This window comes from Siphateles boraxobius, unplaced genomic scaffold (genome assembly GCF_051911475.1).
Source record: "Siphateles boraxobius isolate OS27281-9 unplaced genomic scaffold, OSU_SipBor_1 41, whole genome shotgun sequence".
Taxonomy (NCBI): Eukaryota; Metazoa; Chordata; class Actinopteri; order Cypriniformes; family Leuciscidae; genus Siphateles; species Siphateles boraxobius.
The window spans coordinates 25,801,896-25,823,762 of NW_027509042.1; the positions used below are offsets into that span (position 1 = coordinate 25,801,896).

At 39.6% G+C, this 21,867-nt stretch overlaps 1 protein-coding gene across 7 annotated transcripts in view; it reads right to left on the minus strand.

Moving 5' to 3' along the window:
- rptor (regulatory associated protein of MTOR, complex 1) overlaps window positions 1–21,867 on the minus strand; it is a 389,484-nt gene that overhangs the window by 142,210 nt on the left and 225,407 nt on the right. For all 7 annotated transcript variants that reach the window (XM_077199050.1, XM_077199052.1, XM_077199048.1 and 4 more), the window contains 3 exons: window positions 16,515–16,616; window positions 4,214–4,297; window positions 3,469–3,579 (listed from right to left, as the gene is read on the minus strand). In XM_077199050.1, coding sequence (XP_077055165.1) covers window positions 3,469–3,579; window positions 4,214–4,297; window positions 16,515–16,616 — 297 coding nt within the window. The remainder of the gene's footprint in view (window positions 1–3,468; window positions 3,580–4,213; window positions 4,298–16,514; window positions 16,617–21,867) is intronic.

A 21,867-nucleotide genomic window follows, 5' to 3' on the forward strand; every position in this document is an offset into this window, starting at 1 on the left:
AATGTATTCCGTTACGTTACTCAATGTGAGTAACGTATTCTGAATACTTGGATTACTTCCACATTAAATTGCCTTTTATAAGTGTAAGAATGCGGCCATCAAATCCGGCTTACAAAACAGGCCTATTCTGGTGGGGTGGGGGTGCGGTGGTGAAGCGTTCATGTAACATGTAAGGGCGGCGCTGCCAATAAAGTATCTAAAAGCTGTCACAAAGAACCGGCAAAAGTAATGATTATGAATATGTCAAATATAGCAAGGAGATATTTTAATTGTTTATTAATAAACAAGTGTTTTCTTTGTCAGTGTCGGCTAAGATGAAGTTGACGATGCTGACTCGCGATCTTCAGTAGTGAACGCGCCAGAGAGAAATGCACATTTCATACGGATTACATAAGCAGAGAGCAGTCTGTTTTCTTTCGTTTTGAATTGTTCTGTTTAAAAGTAGACATGTCTGTGAGGCAAGTAGGCTACCTTATACGCTGAGTTTCGGTTCATTTATGAGATGAGCTCCAGTTCACGCGCTGGCGCCTCCGTTTCGTGATTATCTATCGTCTGCTATATTTACTTATTATTTATTAAATCCAGGCAATTGGTTGATGAAACATTGATTAAAATTAAGATACAATTAATACAAAACGAAATTCAATTTAAAGAAAGTTTTTGTGCTTTCTGTTGGATGTCTCTGTGAAAGTTTTAAAGCATCTTTTAGTGCCGGTTTCAGAGCGCTCAGGTCCTTAACGGTGAACTGTCGCGTCCGTAACATTGTTTTTCCTCATAAATGCGAACACGAAAAATAAAATAATATAAAATGAATATTTTATGTTTTGTGGAGAATGAGAGCCAACCCTTCTTCATCCGGTGGGTAGTAGTATTACTTTGGTTTGCGCAGTGTAATTCACAGAATTACAAAAAAATATTTTGCCACCTAAAAGCTAAATATTGTTTTGTGTCACGCATGTTTCCCTCATATATAAAACCCATGTGTAGACAAATATTTTTCTAATGTCTGGACTCCTTTATTAAGGGAGTATAAATATTATCAGACGTTTCAATATATTGGAATTAAATGCATTTTCTGAGAATTTATATTTCAATTTTTGACTGTAAATGTCACGTTTATAACGGAATTGGCCAATTTTAAAGAATTTATCTTCAACTAGTTTTGTGGTGTAGGTCTACGTATTTAATAATGTTAACTTCAAATAATACTAATAGTAATTTGAAGATGTGGTAGCATTGGATCTGGAAGGGAAGACCCAGGAAGATCCTCCCTTCTCTTTCTTTAATGTGAAATGTTGTTTGAATTTCCAAGATAGAAACGTATTCTTGCCCTGGATCTGTTGCTCCATCTACCTCTAGCTCCTGCTGCTCCTCTTCCGACTCCATTGTGACTTCACTGATCACGCAAACCGTGCATTTTTTCGTTTTCATATTGGGGCTTCTGGGAAATGCATGGAGTTGCTTTAATTTATTTAGAGAGTGAATAAACTCGTGAAACAGAGAAGTATCGTCATGTAATCCATTGATTTCAAAAATGTAACTGTATTCTAAATACCAACTATTTAAATTGTAACTGTAAAGGAATACAGTTACTCATAATTTCTATTCTGAATACGTAACGCCGGTACATGTATTCCGTTACTCCAACACTGAATAGAACGCACTTCTCAGAATAACAACAACAACAACAACAACAACAACAATAAGACAATTTATTTGAATATTATTTAAGGAATATTTTTTGTCCATGATTTAATTTAGTAAATCTGTTTTGCAGCACTTCCCTAAAAAAATAAAAGGATAAAAGTTAAAAAATTCATTTGATTACCACCGTTTTTGATAATATATTTGTATTTAATCATAAAAGAAATAAAATCTGAATAAAATACATTTTATAGGACTCTATTTATTATTCTTAAACATTTTAATACATTATTAATGTTAAAAAATAAGCTGTTAATCTAATTCATTATCAATTATTGAATTTAGTTGATTAGACAAGTTTTATTGAAATTTTAATAAAAAAACCAAACGGTTTCAAGTTTGTTATAATAAAAGCATTTGTTCAACCAAAAAAAGCTGTTTTCATTCATTTAACTGTCATTTTATCTGAAGATAATAATAATATCAACCATAATTAAATAATACCGTATATTTATTTATTTAATAATTGATTAATACTGTAAACCGTGATATTTTCTGAGATGGTTATCATACTGTGAAAATCTACAACCCGGGAGAGTCCCCCACCCCTCCCCCGCGGTTAAAAAAGAAACTCAGTAAGTTTTACTCTGAGTAAATTTTAAATGAGCTACTTTTTACTTTTACTTGAGTAGATTTTTAGATCTGTAATTTGACTTGTACTTAAGTAAAATTTCATTGAAGCAATAGTACTTTTACTTGAGTAGAATATTTTAGTACTCTTTGCACATCTGGCAATTTACACTGACTTTAAGTCTGATTTATTAATAAGAGTTTGTTTAGATGATTGATGAGTTTTTCCACAAACGAAAACAAGGAACAAACTTGAATGTTATTGATGTTTCTGTTGTACAAATATATTCAAATGTACAAATGGAACACATTTCTGCGATCTTAGAGAAGAGCATTTCCATCTGTTTCCATTCATTCTTGGTATTTTTTTGGTGAACAGTGACTTAATGCTGAGCTGACATAAGTTAAACTAGGACTGTCTAAACCTGGAGTGTCTGATCTCTAAATCATATTGATCAATCAGTAATGCACATAAAACACATTGATTGATCGATCTATCAACTCTTAGATAAAAGAAATAAATAAATAAAAAACATGAACAGAATAAAGTCTTAACTTAGAGCATCAGGAAAAATGCAAGAGATAAATATCAATTACACTGTATAAGCCAATAAACGGAGAACTCCTTCATAAAATAGCATTATCGAATACAGTCTAAAATAGAAATCGACTTACTGTGGAAACATTTAAACATTCAGTTGTTTGTACTACAATTAAGTTTACAAATTCAATTTTTTTTCCTTTTCTTAATTAAATTGTGTGATTAAAATACACAAGAAAATGATTCTAACTCTACATATGTAAACTTTTCAAATATGCAAATTGTATTACATATGCAGATATTTGCATACATCAAAATGTGATTTAAATGTTTATTTTTGTTTTACAATATTCAACAACATTTGGTAACTGTCAGAGCCTTAATTTTCAATAACCCATCTGACAATTATATTCCATTTCATTTTAAATAAAATGAAAATTAATAGGTCTACTGTGAAACAAGCCATATTATGTTTAACACAATTTTAAGTTATTTTAAAAACATTTTTAATCAGATTTGAGTATCATGTTAGATATTGTCGATTCTAAAAGGTTTTTAGCTGGTCATGTCTGAATGTTAATGGTTTAGAAAATGTATGTGGAATTTTTGTGAAAGCAATTGCTGAAATGCAATGGATGAAGAGTTTTACATACACTATCCACAGCTAAGATCTTTGCCCAGATGAAGACCAAAAGAGGCCTGAGCTCTCTCGCTGAACTCTGCAACAGTTTCAACACGTATGGAAATATCCCCACTGAAAGAGCCTGCAGAGAGCAAAAAGGCAAAAAGCCAAAGAGAGAGAGAGAGAGAGAGAGAGAGAGAGAGGGGAGAGAGAGAGAGAGAGAGAGAGAGAGAGAGAGAGAGAGAGAGAGAGAGAGAGAGAGAGAGAGAGAGAGAGAGAGAGAGAGAGAGAGAGAGAGAGAGAGAGAGAGAGATATTAGAGGATGATGTGATTCAAGGTAATTCAAGGTATTTCTTTGAAAAACTTGAATGATTTATTTAGATTTCTTTCTTTCACAGGCAGGTATCTTGTATTCAGAATATCATTGTTTGATTGTATGTGAATTCCAGCAAACTCTGGCCGCTACATAACTATATTAACATCCAAATTGTACATAAGGCAGGGATGGGCAGCTTCAGTCCTAGACAGCAACTATCCTGCAGAGTTGAGCTCCAACCCTGATAAAAACTCACCTGGCTGTAACTTTCTAGTAATCCTAAAGATATTGATTATCTTGTTTAGGTGTGTTTGATTTGGGTTGGAGGTGTATGTAAATTGACTGACATATGTATTATCTAAAGGTTTCTTAAATACAGTTACATAAGTAGTAGTTTAGTTAATGTAAGCTTTAAAGTAAAAGAAAGATAAAAATAAAGGTGTGTTATCTGCCATCTCACCAAACTGACGGCCCAAGGGCCCAGGTCCAGAAATCGCCCCAGCAAATCTAGTGCTCTCAGTCTGTGTACCTGACTCAAGAGGACCTAAGAGAAACCAGATGGTAGAAAATTAATCTGATGTTCTGCTCTGTTCCACAGCTAGTGGAGACAGTGAGGAGTGGACAACAGTGTGGCTGTTAATCTCTACAGCAGGGCCATGGATGAAATACAATGAAAGAGGGCAAACAGATATATATATATATATATATATATATATATATATATATATATATATATATATATATATATATATATATATATATATATATATATATTATACCCCACACCAACAGAAATCACCTAAATGTCTCACACCCACACATACACAAAAGCTGGAAGAAATACATTCCCATGCACAATGGAAACTAATGTAATCATTTGACCAGATGCTTAGGCTCACACACACTCCCTGTAGGCTGGCACAAGCTAAACACTGCCCACCTGTGTGTGAACATCTGTGGTTAGGGTGGTGATTCATTAACACTTTAATATGTCTGTATTATTGATAAAAGGGGTGGTCAAAATAAGTTTCAGTCATGCAAAATTATGAATTTGGTAAACAGGATATGATGTCACGCACCAGGACCTCAACTTGTTAAAGACTTATAAGCTAAAGTGTTTCATTAATGGGGAAGGAAACTACTTACTAGGTATGTCTGTTTTTAACTTGCAGTATCCTTTATGTTTAAACCTACTTAATAATATTACTGACCATTCTAATAATATGATATACAAGGAACACCAGTTTCTGGTTGATAAAGGTGTATGTTAGCCTTACTTATACGGATGTAGGGATACCGTACATAAGATAAGGTTGGGAAATAATGAGGAATGTGAAAGGTTGAGATACAATGATGTATGACTGTCTAGACACCTTTAAACAGTACTAAATGACTTCACATGTATGATGGGTGCTTGTCTGCAAAGTTACAAAGCTCAGCCTCCCACAAAAAGGAACACTGCTCCAGATCTGCCTAAAGCCCCTAAATCAAATTCAAGATATCACATCTGCAAATGTCTACATCACAATAAGAAATATTAGCATAATAAACGACCAAAGGCACACACAAAGAAAGGCCAGGCTTCAGTGAATTGTAGTGTTGTCGGCATATTGTGGTGACGCTGTGTTTCGGTGCGAAAGCAAACCCCTTTGTCTGGCCTTCCAAAAATGGATGAAATTAGGAATCAGTGGTTAAGATCAGTAAGAGAGTTCAAATATAAACCTTCTGCTCAAGTTAAGGTTGCAAAATTGGTCCCGATCAATCTGCTTGATGATCCACATTTTCAGAATTTGACTTGAGATCGAATTGATACAGTAAAACCGACAACATAGCTGTGTGTTTACAATTGCTTTAGAAACTTTGGGAACTGCAGCTCATAATTAAACTCGGCCGTTACATTTCTGATACATGGTTGGGGTGTTTGGCCAATCACAACACACTAGGTCAGATGGCCAATGAGAGCACTTTTTGGAAGTAGGGGCTTTGTAGAAACCTGAACTCTGTCAGTGCGTTTCAGACTGACTTTGAATAATGTAATAATGCAATTATGTACAGAATGTGAACATTAAAGCATGTTAACCCATATTATTACAGCCAATAAACACAAATAATGAACTTTTAAAATAGCATCATCTGACCCCTTTAAAATTTTATTTTTGTTAAATAAAAAAAAATCATAGGTTGGCAAAATTTATTTTAGTTTTCAAAAGTAATTAAGCATTTAAGCATACATGCTTTAGATCAAAAGAACTGAGATCAAGGGAAGTATACATTTTAGTTTTAGATAACAGTTCTAGTTTGCATATTCCTATGCCAGCATTTTAAAACCCTGTATACGTGTGTATGTATTTAAAGCATCTAGTTGTGGCACACACTCTTAGCATGGTGAGGGGGTCCGGATACAGGCCTGCCCAGAGACAGAGCGTGCTGTGTAAGGAGCGCAACAGAAGGACTGCCCACCTCAATACCCACGCAAAAACACACAAACTCTGAAACGCCCGAAATCTCCTGCCAAAACAATACACCACCCTGCCATCAAGGTATTAATAGATTGCAGGTTTCACGTCAAATCATGGATTGTGAAAATGATCAGCATGCACCTTGGCCATAACAGGGCGTTCCTTAATACCCTGAGGCCTATGGACGGAAGGAAAAAAGGAAGGAAGAGGAGAGATGAAAGAATAGAAAGAAGTGAAGAATATGAGGGAGGTCTGTTTATTTTTACTGATTCTAGCAAACTGGAAGATTAGTCAGCACTTACAAGTGGTGTGTGTGTAAAAGGGTGACTGGCTGCGGAATTTAATATAAGCGTGAAAATCTGAGCCCATCTGTGAAGAGTACAGACTTCTTAAAGTGAAACAGAAATATGAGACAATATTTTTTTTTACTCAATACAAGAGATGGTCAGCAGGAAACAATACATGTGATCAGGAAGCATTTACATTACAGTTCATATTTTGTCAGTTTTATGCATTCCCAGTGAATCAAACTTATGATTTTGGCAATGCTAGTACCATGCTCTACTGTCTGAACTAAAGGAACATACTATACACAGCAAGATTTTAGAGTATTTGAACACTTATGTCACATTTACATTACATTTTTGCAATTAGTAGATGCTTTTATAAAAAGCGACAAAGGATAGCAAGGATAATAGAGGAGCATAAGTTACATATAAAAATGTATGGAAAAAGAAGACCAAACCAAAATGGTGTAGCATCTGGACCAATCAGACACACACAAATTATTCATTATATTTAATGAATAATCCACAAACTCACTCTCCCAACAAAGGTCTATGAAACTTCCCAAAACTAACTTCCCAAATGAAGTTAACACACTGGCAGAACCCGTAGTCCTGTTACAGGACACATTAAGACTGATAATACTTTTTACGACCCCAAAAGGGAATTTGCAGATAATTGTGACTAACTTAATTATTGCTGAGAAGGAGAAATAAACCCTTTTAATCCTATATATAACCACGGGATAAATGTATTAACATGTATTTAATTTTCCCATCTCATGATTTTCCTTTTATGTGGTTTGGCCTTTGTCTTCATTTTCTCTTCTAAACTCTTTTGGATTACTGTTTGAGACTTGTATACTATGGTTAACCAAAATCATATGTATAGCATGTTTAGTCTCTATAAACTCCAATATTCATCCCCCATTTGTCAATTCACATTACATTTTGCTAACTTTGTGACGCATTAGTATTATTAGAATCTTGAAGATTCTTTTCTTAAACACCCAAATTACATATTCAAAATGCCCTGCTAGAACACAAAGGGTTTTAAAATCTCCCTCCAAAGGGAAACTTTATTGGCTCACACACCTCCAGAGGGTGTGACATCCTCACGCTTTAAAAAATCACTGATCACAAGATCACGCTCTTAGCCCTTTTCTGGAATCCTGATGTGAAGATGATGCTGAACTAGAAGTCCCCCAAGGACCCCCAAGCTTGTTCCAGGCTGCGCCCTTGTCTTTCCATTCACCAAAGATTCTCTGTCTCCCACTTTTTCTCTCTCATCAAGACCACATCAGCAAAGATCAAATGGAGCCTCAACAAATTGCATCAGGACAGTTTAATTCAAATGGGCAAGACAGGCAAGTATCAAACTTAATCTCATTATTTAATATATTAACCCTCTGGGGTCGGCAATCACGCCGGCGTGATTGTCTCGCTTTTATTCTTATCAGTGCAAAAGAGACTCAAATAACTGTCGATTTTTGTCATACAGGCAAGTGTTATACATCATTCAAAACTGTTAAATGTCTTCTTTTATTTGTGTACACTCATAATAAAAACAAAATAGTGTTTTTCGTAAAATAAAGAAAATAAACATGATGCACGTTCTGCCGTCTCACTCAATGAGAAGTTAATTCTGAGATTCAACAAAAAATTACCTGTAACCAGGGTTCGAATTATGATTTCATCTTTGTGGGGGTCTCTTAAAAAAAAGAAAAAAAGTAACCCACGAGCAGGCGTGGGGTATGTGATAAATAAATAGCTAAATACTGCACTTAATTATTTTGAGTTCAACGTACGTTTATTAATACAGGAGTAGAGAATATTTGGGTGGAGTTCGTAACCTCTAGGGGGGTCTGGGAGTATGGTCCCCCAGGAAGAAAATGTTGTACATTTTAAAGATAAATTCATTAATCTGGTGCACTTTGAGTCACCCGAATCCGCTGTTAAAAATAATCCAACCGCCAAAACATATGATATTCTTTGATTTAGATCTGCATCTGATCATCATAACAATTTTTCAAATTCTCAATGTTAAGCATGATAATATAGTAAAATATCACACTGAAGTAGGCTGATTTAAAATTAACATTTATTTAAATTAAAATGTATTCTTTGGCCAAAATTACATTTCCTTAATATCCTAAACAGAGGCTTTTTACTCCCTTCAAAGTTAAATTGTCAATGTTTCATTACATCACTGTTGGCAAACACTCTTATCAGAATACATTTTTTACCTTTAAAATAGGGCATTTTTCCCTCTAATTTTATGTAGCCTATGCTCCATCTTTCTTTTAAAATATTCCTTAATTTGATCAATACATTAAATCAGAATAAGACAGTAGGCTGTTACCAATCAAATTAAATAATTTACATTGAAAAATTACAACTGTGGTAAATGCCCTGATATGTTTTCCTTGATTGATTTTCTCTAAAGAGAATTACGTTGTTCAAAACGAAAGTAAAAGAGTGACGCTCATTTCGTTTTACCAAGATAAGAGTTCCGTGTCTTTATTAAAATCAACACATTATAATGATTTATCTGTCATCCATCCTCGATTAATTTGAATGAAGGCTAATTTTTTTTATTAATTGTATCGCCCGATAGCAGCACTATCGGCAAACTTAATGGCCACAGGCCGAGTTTTGTTGAGAGCCGGAGGCGGCTGCCTCGTAATTCCATGCAGGAAAACCCTGAAAGGAGTTCGCTAAAATATTGGTGGGGGCCTACCTAGCGTCCCCCCAAATAATTTTTTTGCTAGTAGCTACTTTTGTGTATTTAAATGTCTGAAACCTAAAATAAACATTATGTGGTTAAAAACACTGAACAGTTGTGATATATTGAGCGCATCTGTCTCTGGCTCAGCGCCAGCCAACGCGCGAAAGCACTTTTGAATTTAGCAGTTGATCACGTGATGCACTGACTGTTCTAATCACACCGCTATGAACGTACGTGCGAAAGGGTTAACAAATATGCCTCGATTTTTGAAGGAAAAAGTGCTTTATTTGTAATTTAAAATGATGGTGCTGATGATTTTTAGAGCCCCCACAGGTGTAGGATTTTACTGCTTTCATGGGAGCTCATACTCTCTCCATGGGAGCTCAGCTCCCACTGGCTCCCACGTAATTCGAACCATGCCTGTAACGTTTAATGTAATGTTTGTCACACAGACTTGAGACATATGTCTTTACAAAGCTTGAAGTCTACTTTTAAATTTTGTAAATCATATCAAAAACAAATATTCTCTGTTTAATTAATCCATATGAAAGGAACAGGATGTACAGTTTCTCAAACGCTTACTCATTAGCTCTAATGTGACCACAGGCGCACGAGCAATTGACCATGTGAAGGAACGCAGACCTGTAAACGCCCTCATTACCTCTAAACAAAGAACCAGAGACTTCAGTACTCCTCTGATTTTCATCGAGTTTGGAAGACGCGTTGTGTTTGTGCTGTTCTGTTTACCTTGGATTTACCTCAGAAGAATTAGAAGAACGTGATTAGAAGATGAGAAAAAAATTTAAGGTCAGACATTTTCACTCATGATAGTAAGCATGTTATTGTTGCATAAACGTCATATTGTAGCTACTAGTTAAACTGGTGCCAGACTAAAATGTATGTGTATATAGACAAGAAACATGTTGAAATATGAAATATCAACAGGAAGGCAACCTTTTAATGCCTAATTTATATAGATGTACGACACCATGATGTTTTTATGTTTGATAATAAAACACAGCATGATATAAAAGTGGGCTAGTATGAGTGTTTACTCTAATATGGTGAATATTAGAATGTTCAGACCCGTGTTTACTGTTAAATACTGTGTTTGTGGATGTCTGCTCAAACGTAGATATGTATAATGTGGTAAAAATAATGTTTCATAGTTTGGAGCGGCTCGGTCGTTTCAGTAAATGTTCTCTGTGCGCACTGTGCGTTTGAAAGGCAAAACACGCCAAACAATAGGCTTCATGTTTTAACTCAAATCTCATTTCGTAACGTTATAAGGAATGGAAACATTTGAAGTAACAAATGATAATCCATAAATATTTCTCTAGTGTAGTGTAGACTACTGAAGTGTTCCTTTTTAACCATAACCATTTTATAAATATATATTTAGAAAATTTTAAATCGCAATTTTAACCAGAAAAATGTATTCCCAAAATCATGCAGCTCAATAGTTTCTCTTGATATCAGCATGTTCACAGTTTTTTGTTTGTTTGTTTTTTACAGGGACCAGATGCCACTGATGAGTCATGCTGACTTCAACATTCACATAAGACTCTGTACATCCGGGCTATTCAAATGCCAGGCCGAGGGCCGGGTAGGGCTCCTGAGGGATTTTGTGCCGGCCCTTTAGCCGTAATTTGCGGGTGGGAAATTTTTTGCGAAGGTCGATATTGTCCCCACCACTTTTGAAACATCTCACGGCACGAATGTACCAATTCAAATAAATAAAAAATCTCCAGTTAACTAGCAGAGCATTCATTTCGTTCGTTTGTTAAATAAGTGGCGATCTAGCGCTGAAATGTGTTGTTTTTTAAGTCAAGTGATCAAAGTACTTGTTGCCGCTGCTATCATCAGTGGCGCGGATACAGTGTTCTTGTGTTTTCACTTGGACGCGCACTTCAATCCGTTGTGGAGACTCTCAATTCGTTCCGGTGAAATTACAAAACAAAATGCACACAAACGTGTCCCTGCCTGATATTCAACCACTGATAAACAATCGGTTTTGATGAGAAAAAAACCCCCAAAAAACCTATTCGAGTGTGGATTAGAACCCAGAACTTCTGACACGCTTGGACCATTTAACCGCTTAAAATGGTCAGATCTCTGTATTTATTCACGTGAAAATTCTCGCCACTAACAACATATATTAGACCTCATTAAACGACAAATTAAACCCAATGTACTATTTAAATCGATTTCTGGACATCATTATTTTATTGTACATACATCTGATTTATGATTTAGCATTGTGTTAGCAATGTCCCACCCACTTTTTAAAACAAAATTGCGCCACTGAGTGTAATTACAAATGGGTAGTCTCATACAGCGCATGACTATAGTTAATTGTAAATTCTTTCATGCAGTATGAGGCGGTATGCACCCCTTTAAGCCATGGTGGCAAAACAGTTATACATGATCAATCAAAATCGCCCATTCGTGGCGCACTCTAAACGCTCTGACATTCTTTCAGGACAAGCACTTAGTAATTTCGATATAAAATCTGATATAAACACGAAGTTTGAAATATCTCTCTCTACCTTAAAAAAAAGAAAAGTTGACTTAGAGAACAGGCAGTTCAACAATGAATGGACAGAGAAATACGTATTTATTGCCGTTGATGCAAATCTTGTGAGCTTAATCTGCAATGAGTGCCTGGCCCTGTGCAAGGAGTATAATTTGAGAAGGTATTTCAAGACAAAGCATGCTAACTTTGATGATACTTTCCCACCGGGCTCTGCTGTCCGGAGGCAAAAGTTAACAGGGCTTATATCTTGTTATGAGCAAAGACGTCGCATTTTGTTTCGGGCCTGTACGGATCAAGACAGAGCAACTGCGGCATCGTTTCGAGTGGCATGGATATTAGGCAAAAAGAAAAAGCCGTTTACAGACTCAGAGACAGTCAAGGAGTGTATGCTGGCATCCATTGGACAAGCTGAGGAAGGCCGAGGTGATGTCTTTGGCCGTGGATGAGTCGACTGATAACAGTGATGTTGCACAGCTGTGCCTCTATGTGCGATTTTTTGATGGGGAATGTTTTCGTGAGGATCTGCTTGGACTGATTCCCATGGAGGGGCCCACTACCGGTGAGATTCTCTTCACCAAAATTGCTTCATTCTTTGAGGAGAACAACTTGGATTTGGCACGCATCAACATGTTGGTGACGGATGGTGCGCCCTCGATGGAGGGCAGGGATCAGGGGCTCGCCGGGAGGATGGCAGCTGCGGCTCCGCAAGTGAGATCTCTGCATTGCCTCATCCACCAAAGCCTCCTGTGTGCCAAGCTCAGTGGTGAGTTAAAAGAGACCATGGACTCTGTCATGGCGATTATAAACTTCATCCGTTGTACCTCCAGTTTACAGCACCGCCTTTTCCGCAAGCTGTTGACTGACATGTCTGCTGAATATAAAGATTTGCTCATTCACAATGACATTTGATGGCTTAGCAAAGGAAACTATTTGTTTTTTGTGAACTAAGAGAAGAGATTCTGGTGTTTCTCCGGTCTTCAAAATTGAAAAAAGCTAGCAAGTTTCTGTCTCTGATGGAAAATTATGAGTTTAATGCCGCTGTTTTACTTTTTGAGTGACGTTTTCCAACATTTGATCCAACTCAACATGGAGATGCAGGGCTGTGCACATCTGTGCAACCGTATCAGTTTGAACCGGAGTCAGAACAAGATGACGGAACAAAGATTAATATAAAGGTTAGTAAAATTTTACACTTACTTTTTCTGGAGGTTCAGCAGGGAGACATGAATAGTTGGTAACGATTCTTTTTTCAGGAGCAGCTTCTTATCAAAATCAGCTTTATCAGTTACTTCCTTCGTTAATAAAGCAGTCTGGTGAGAAAAGATTTGCGAATCGCGCAAACATGAAAGCATTGACGTTGCTCGTGGGGAATATTCCCTTCGAAAACAAAACTCAGCCACTGTGTCTTCAGCGGTTCGGATTTAGGAACATCAAAATTACTGCTGTGTTCGTTATTACAACCAAGAACAGAACACCACAATCGCTTAGACGCCATTCTGCTCCAGCGTATCAACAATGACGGACTATGATGACTGACAGCTCGTCAGGGCAGGGATCTGTTGAAACGCTGCTGTCAATCAACAATCGTGGGAGGGGCGTCCAATTTAGTGACGTCACAAAATCGAACGGCTCAATTTGAGGCAGGGGAAAACATATAAGGAGATTAAAACAAAAACACTGGATTGATTTTTATCATTATATGATGGTTGTGTACAGGCACTGCCAACACACATTTCAGTATAAACAACTTGAAAAAAGTGCATGTACCATTATATGACCCCTTTAAGTGTTTAGTCTAGTAAATAAAATCTTGTTCATGTCACACGTAAAGTTGTCCGTGTCTCAAGCTCATATACTGGAGTCGCTAATCATGCAGATTTTTGGCTACAGGCTCTGAATAGTATTGTACTGTAAGAAATACATTTACCATTCCACGGAAATTAACCTTTCTTAATTAATAAACAATTAAAACTAAGTGTTCACGGAACGAACAGGTTAATTAATTGTAATATTAATTTACAACATTAAGTTAATTCTATTAACTGATTCAAATATTCATAATCAATTATAACGAGTTATAATTGATTATTAATATTTCTTTAGAGCTAATTTGCTTTATTGGATCCCACTGACTTGTATAGCCAAAAACATGTTTTTCAAAATATCTTCCACAGGTTTGATGACATGAGAAATTATGATAAATGATGGGAAAAAAAATTTTTTTGGGTGAACTATATCTTGAACACTCTTTTTATGTTGGTCACCATATGAGACAACACAAAGTTTACTTTCACATTTAAACACCATCAGAATAAATGTGGTGTATATGAATATTTTAACATTTGAATAATATAATACTCAAGGAATTATACAAAACAGGTATATTTAAAAGTCTGACTTTTATGTGACTTTATACTTTTTTTGACTCTTTATGTCAAGTCTTTATGACTTTTTTTTTTTTTTTTTAATTAATGGTTAATATTCTTGTTGTTATTTATCTCCCTGTTCACTGGAACAACGGAAATGTTTTTTATAATCTTTAGTGTTGTTTATTATATATGTGGGCAATTGTGACAAAGAATTTCCCCTTGGGGATTAATAAAGTATTATTAGTACTACTACTATTACTACTTTACAATGTAAAATATATGGTTTGGGCATGTTCTTAAAAACAACAGGAAAGAGGGTTTTAATAAGAAATAGTATTTAAAAAAAACTAAATAAAAGCATTTTATGTGCGTGGGATAGCCAGATTTATTTTAACCAGGATTTAATTTGTATTCTAAATGTGCAAGTTGAGTTGCATGTTTAAACAGAGTATGATAATATGTGTTACAGTATACAGTAACCCTGAGTGTCATGAGGTTTGTGCTGAACAAACAAATCAAATCTCAACCATGCGCATTGTATCTGACAAGATGACATCAGTCCAAAAGTGATCCTAAAATAGGAATCATGGGAAATGTTGTGTATTTTGTACTCATTCACACATGGTGCTATCTTTGTAGTCAATCTCTCTATTTCTTTCTGCTTCACATTATCATATATGTATTCAGTTTTGTGGATGTGGATTTTTCAGAATCCATTGCAGTACTTGGACTGGTCACATGGAGATGTATCAAACTTTTACATTTTTATCTACCTTACAGTTTTACTCTCAAAAACATTTCTCCCTTACAGTCAAATCAACTTAATTTGAACTATGCTTTAAAAAAAAACAAATACCGTTTTGCATGCTATATTTGTACAGTATGTTGTTTTTATTAGAATAGCCTGCCTTTTGTCACAACACAAACTTATTGTTCAAGACTAATTTAAAAAAAATGTTGCACTCTGTTGTAAGTGGCAATTAGATTGAATTATTTTTGCAAATCCTATTATTGTGTCATATTTATGACCATTTTAATTACTGGAGCCCTGAGCTGCCTTCTGAGGCAACCACTGAATCTTGCAAGCTACAGATTTAAAATGCTGTATTTAGTTAACAATTTTGCATGCAACACAAAGTTGTTTAGCATCAGTGGTGTAGTCGGTGCCATAAGCACGAATATGCCATATGCTTACTTTTTCCCTGTTTACGTACAATGATTTCGGCGGATCACTATTTTTGTACACTCTCGATAAACCCACTTGTTTTGTTGCTTCAGAAGTCCATAATCTACAGATTTGATACCTTCCCCATTAACTGTATCCAGTGCTGTTCTGTGAAACTTTTTCTACATTTTTCACATGATTCTTTTTTGTAATTGGTGCATTATCACTTCTTCATTTCTACCTTTCCCTGCCCCTGACAACTTATTGTAGTTAACAGGTGAAAGGGAAATATGGCAGTGGAGTGGAGACACTCCAACGCTGAAGCAATGTTAAAATTAATAAAATAACGAAAAAGTTTTGCTTGTGTTTCAGCAGCAAAACTTTTATTGAAAAAGGTACAGTTTTTGTGTGCTTGAATGACTTGTATGTGGGAGAGAGAGAGAGAGAGAGAGAGAGAGAGAGAGAGAGAGAGAGAGAGAGAGAGAGAGAGAGAGAGAGAGAGAGAGAGAGAGAGAGAGAGAGCTGTTCATAGATCAGTGGATTTTTTAACTGTATGATGCTAAGGACTAACAAATTAAATAATCAACTTGCAGGAAATACGATTCCATTCCTAAATTATAAAAACAGCTATATTTTTACATACATAAATACACACTTAAACTGTATGGGAAATATATTAGGCATCATAATTATAAATATAAATAGCTGTTTTCTAAATTAAATAACTGGCTGGGCCACACTTGGTAAATTTAACTAAATATTATCTGGAAATATTTTGTATTAAGCTACTTTTTTCTATCCACTATTATTAGCATAAGAAATATATTACATTAAGATTATCTGTGAAGCACTTTGAACATAATTCCATTATAATTATTATCATGAATTATAATATCAATGAATATAACTCCAAAGCTAAATGATTACATTTACGCTGAAATTTTCGGCTATGATAGTATTCTGCTGTAAAATGTTGACTAATAAATTTCGCTGGTTTCAGAGCTAGAGCTACTATTTTACAGGAATTATGCTTATAATTCACAAACCCCACATGAAAATAAAATAAGGTTTCTTCGGGAGGCAGAATGATGCTGTTGCCAATCTTTTGGAACAGACATGTCAATACAATGATCAATGCTAAATAAAAATGCTGTCTAGGTAGGCAGTTCCCTAGATGTTGAAACTATTGAGCTATTGAGAACGTTTTTGTTGGAAGTTACCTGCAGGACGATAGGCAGCTGCTCCGGTGGGTTTCTGTTCTCCACGCCCATTGTCAGCCACACCTGAAAGGCTGTCAACTGCTCAGCGAAGAATGGACTATGCTGTGGATAAACAAACAAACTCTATTGTGATACAGAAAAAAAAGAAAGCACACACACAAGTGAAGCAGTGAAATAGCACTTTGTTAAATCAGCCATAAACAGTGTACAGTGTTTAGGATGGCTGTATTGATCCCAGGAGAGTTATATAAGTCTTACATAATACTTTCTTTCCTGCCCCATCACTCATTTACTCACCTTGCACATCTCAAGTCATTTCATTTTCTGTGTGAATGTGAGTTAGGCAGACAGGTCTTTGGCTTTTGATTTATTGGATTTATTTATTTAACATTTTATAACATTTTACTGCATTACATTTCTCAGGAACTACATTTTGCAATTCATTAAACTGTGTATTAAGAACAAACATGAGAATTGGTAATTGGATGAAATTACAGTTTAAAATAGAAATTAATCAAAGTAAACGTATCTCCAGTATATTCAAAAGAGCATAAAACAGGGAAAAAAGTTTTAGTTTAATGGATTATGCTGATTATACAGGAATATTCCAGTAGCTCTGAAGCATGCAAATGCCTTTTTCATAATAATGACTTAACCAGAATATGGACCTTAACTGGAAAATAATGTGTAATATAGTATAATATAATATAGCTTAGCTATAAAGGGGATAAAGTGGATGTCTGATTCACAGCAGCTTTTAATAGACTTTAAATTGTCAGTTCTACCACACAATTTCAAGATGAAATAACGTCCTGGTAGCGTATGCAACCCACCGTTCCCTGAAGGAGGGAACGGAGGACGTAGTCGACGGTCGACGGAATGGGGATCGCGCTAGAGAGCCTATCATCTTCGAATACTATTGAACGAGCCAATGGAATTTGGCGTGCGTGATTTGCATCACACACTCCACCCCCGCGGCGCGGGTATAAATACGGAAGTGGATGCACGCACTAGTTGCTTTCACTGAGGAGCCGAGAGTAACCCGGGGTCAGCGGTGGTCCAGCGGTAGTGGCAAGGGGACTACGTCCTCCGTTCCCTCCTTCAGGAAACGGTGGGTTGCATACGCAACCAGAACGTTCCCTTTCAGTTGATAACGTCAGACGTAGTCAACGGTCGACTGAATGGGGATAACCTTTGAAAACGCCACTAACGCTGCCACCTTCCAGTGCCTAAACCAAAGCCTCCTGATGCCCCCGCAAATTTAAGGCGGGGAAGGACAGGGCTTAGGCCAGGGAAGTCACTGCTGTTCCTACAGGACCACTGGGAAAGCGTTCCCCCTACATTGGAAGCAAGGGACGCTGCGGAAGCCATATCCAACCCAGAGGGAGGTAACGTCGAAAATACACATATGAACTGGGCGGAAACCGGGCAGTCTAACATATGTAATGTCACTGGGGTGGCTCCAGCCTAAGACAGGGGGAAGACACACTGGACAGTGACGGCAGAGAGACTCTGCCGAGGGAAGACACAGGCTCACCTCAGGGAGCCGTATCGTGGAAGAATACACATATGGGGTCGCCGTAGGGACCGCAACATATGGACCCAGCCTAACACAGGTTCCACACTGCTTACGAGTGGTAGGCCTAACACCAGACGTTCCGCACGTCCGACGTCGGAGGGGTGTGGAGGAACTCAACAGGGTTCAATTTTAAGGGAACTCAACCGGAGTAGAAAGGCGCACGTATCCAGTCCATAGGAGGGGAATGGCGCAGCAAGCCGACACTTGAACCGGGCTCAAAGTGAAACTGGCTTCATGAGAAGGGAGCCCACGGGAAGCAACGGTTCAACTAGGTGTCGTCCAGCCCCCAACTCTAGAATCTGTTTTAGCAAAGCATATCGTCAACGCCCAGGCGGAGCACTTTACACTCATCATAGAGGAGCTCAACACCTAAGTGGACATGTTGCATCTCGGATTTTTACTGAAATGAAGGCAAGCACTAGTGCGACTTTGCATGGAAACAGCCTTCCCTCTCTGCTGAATTCCAACAGATATTTGTAGAGCTGGTCTGAGGTCTATGGCTTGCGTTCTATACACGTCCAAGCGAACGGACAGAGAAGCCAGGCCTGGATCTGCCTCCTCCAGGGCAGCGCTTGCACCTTGACCTTGCTCCTCAGGAACCTGATGATCAGAACGTGCTTCTGCACACTTCTGCAACACGATGAGCGTCGTTTAAACACCGAGGCAACATCATTTTGAGGGTGAAGGAAAACAGCCTACTCCAACCCATTTTGCAGGAAAGAGAGCACTGAAGTGATCGAAAGCTTTCAGGATCTCCTCTGGAGAGAAGACTCAACGACTAGGTTCCACTTCTAAAGGCGTAAGCACGCTACCCATTTCTAGGGGGTGCTCGCAGAAGTGATGGTAACTATCACATGTCCCTGTGATAGCCACCTGAACCTCCGCGTTCAGATGTAAGACCGCCCGGAATCTCCGGGGGAAGAACGCGGGTGCCATCGTGCCCCGTCCCTGAAAGAGTTTTCAGGGGAAGTCAGCAAGGCTGTCGATGGGAACCAGGTCTAGTTGGGCCAATAAGGGGCAACTATGAAGACCTGTTCCTCTCCTGACTTGGCACGTAGGTGCAAGCGACGGACGCAAAAAGACAGGAGCATTGCTCAACACAACATGTGAAGATCACTGGGCTTCAGGAGCATTTTCTGCTCAGCACTTGAGTGTGATAAGTTCACTGAGCTTCAGGAGTATACCTGCTCAACACCTGAGTGTGATAAACTCACTGAGCTTCAGGAGCATTTCTGCTCAACACTTGAGCGCGAAGAACTTCACTGAGCAACAAGAGCATTTCTGCTCAGCACTGCATGTGATGAATTCACTGAGCTACAGGAGCATTTCTGCTCAACACCTGAGTGTGATGAACTCACTGAGCTACAGGAGCATTGCTGCTCAACACTTGAGTGCGATGAACTTCACTGAGTTTCAGGAGCATTTCTGCTCAACATGAAGTGTGATGATTTCACTGACTTGAGAAGGCGCAAAGGCGACCATGAGTCGCAGTCGCTTTTAGAAGGCTCACTGGGGTTAAACGCATTTCTGCGGGCCCCTGGGGCAGCTGTGAGCCAGTGTTTGTCCAAGGGTAGTTCGCTCGGTTTATACAAACACTGGCAGGAAGACGAAACCGGAGGGGCAACTGAGCGGCCCTGGAATGGTCATGACCCAGCTGGACCCAAGAGATGGAGTGTCCACTTGCCCTGGCTATAACTGTCGTGAGGCTCGATGGCGGCACGATTGAGTAAAGCGGGAAGAGTGGAATAAAGCGTCCTCAGAAGCTTCTGACTCCAAGGAGGAGGTGACGGGGAGCACTCGAGGGGAAGGACACTGTCCTGATACTCCACCCTTACACGCAACACACAGGATGGCCTGCGGTGCGGAAGGTAGAGATCTGAAGCACATGTCTCTCAGGTCGGAGCTGCAGACCAATCTTGGGCCAAGATGGTCACGACCCACCACCTAGTAGCACGAAAAACGAGTTTACAACTGGCCTTCGTACCGGCTGGAGGAGCGGCTATATCAAATCCTTCGCAAGCAGGATAAGATAAGCACGCACAAGTCAGGAGAACTGCTCAACACTCGGTGTGATGAATATCACTGAATTTTCAGGAGCACGTCTGCTCAACACCTAATGTGATGATTATCACTGACTTGAGCGGGGTAGCCGAGCCTGAGGTGGGGCAGCAAAGTAGAGATAGTGGTGTTAGTGTGCAGTGCAACACTTACCTGTCTCCACTAGCGGCAGGGGGACATGAGAAGGCGGATGACCGGGTCCTCGAACGCCCCAAGCTGCCTGCTGGCGACCAAGGGAAGCTGGGGGATGTAAAGCTATTACAGGGTCACACCCGCCAGACTGGTCCACTTGGGACCCAGGAATAGAAAATGTGCTCTTTATCTGAATATGTGGGTACCGATGACCCCGTTTTTATAGGGGCCAGCGGCGGAACAAACACACACATAAAAAACTCCAGCCAGCCCTCCAACCAGCCAGAGGGAGTGGATCGGCGACCACTCCACGAGCAACTCCTCCATCCCTGAGAGCCCGTCCAGGTTCAGCGTTTTCTTTTGCGCTGATGCTTACCACCTGGCTTGGCAACGCCTGGAGCAGGCTGGGCGCCCCTTCCGCGGCCGGCTCCACGCCGGAACCTGGGTGAAGGCTGCTGCGGTGGTCCGGCGGGAGCTGAGGCGGCTGCAGGCGGACGCCCTCGGCGACGAACAGGAGGAGGATCTGACTTCGGCGGGCGGGTGAAGGCAGCAGCGTCCCTCCGAGGCAGGATGTGCCGGATGGACTCCGTCTGTTTCTGGGCTGTAGAGAACTGTTGGGCAAAGTTCTCCACAGCGTCGCCGATTAACCCAACCTGGGAAATGGGAGAATCCAGGAACCGAACCTTGTCCGCTTCTCTCATATCGGCCAGGTTGAGCCAGAGATGGCGCTCCTGGACCACAAGTGTGGAAATCGCCGAACCGACCGCGCGAGCTGCAACCTTCGTCGCCCGGAGGGCGAGGTCAATTGCAGTGCGGAGCTCACCCATGAGCTCACGGTCCGGACTACCCTTGTGCATGTTCATGAGTGCCTGGGCCTGGTGGACCTGGAGCAACGCCATGGCATGCAGAGAGGAAGCGGCTTGCCCACAAGCTTTGTAAGCCTTGCCCGTAAGAGCATACGAGAACTTACAGGCTTTAATGGGGTGACAAGGATCACCTCTCCAGGAAGCGGCCGACGTTGGGCATAACTGCATCGCAACAGCCCGCTCCACTGGAGGGATAGCCTCGTAACCCTTCACCGCTCCCCCATCAAGGGTAGTGAGGGGGGAGGAGCCACTCAGGCGGTTTCTGGCAGAGAAAGGTGCCATCCATGCCCTCGTAAGCTCCTCATGCACTTCAGGAAAGAAAGGAACAGGGGCGGCAGACTGAGAACCAGTACGGCCCGCCCCGATAAACCAATAATCCAACCGAGACAGCTCGGGACACGGTGGAGGGTTCCACACGAGCCCTACCGCCTCGGCGGCCTTTTTCAGCATAGCTGACATTTCTGGATCTGGCTCGGGCAACACTGGTCTCCCAGAGGGAGGCAGTGCAGCCGAGTCGTCATCTCCAGAGTTCAGCTCCTCCTCCGATGCTGCGATTGACATGGTATCCCCTGAAGGGGCCCCAAATGACACGGCTGGCCTGTCCATTACAGAGGGACCAGCGGCATCAATGGGGAGCTCCACCGGTTGCGGTGCAAAAGAGGAGTGAGGGATCCACGGGGCCTGGCCGGGCGGATTACCCCTCACTGTGATCCTCAGA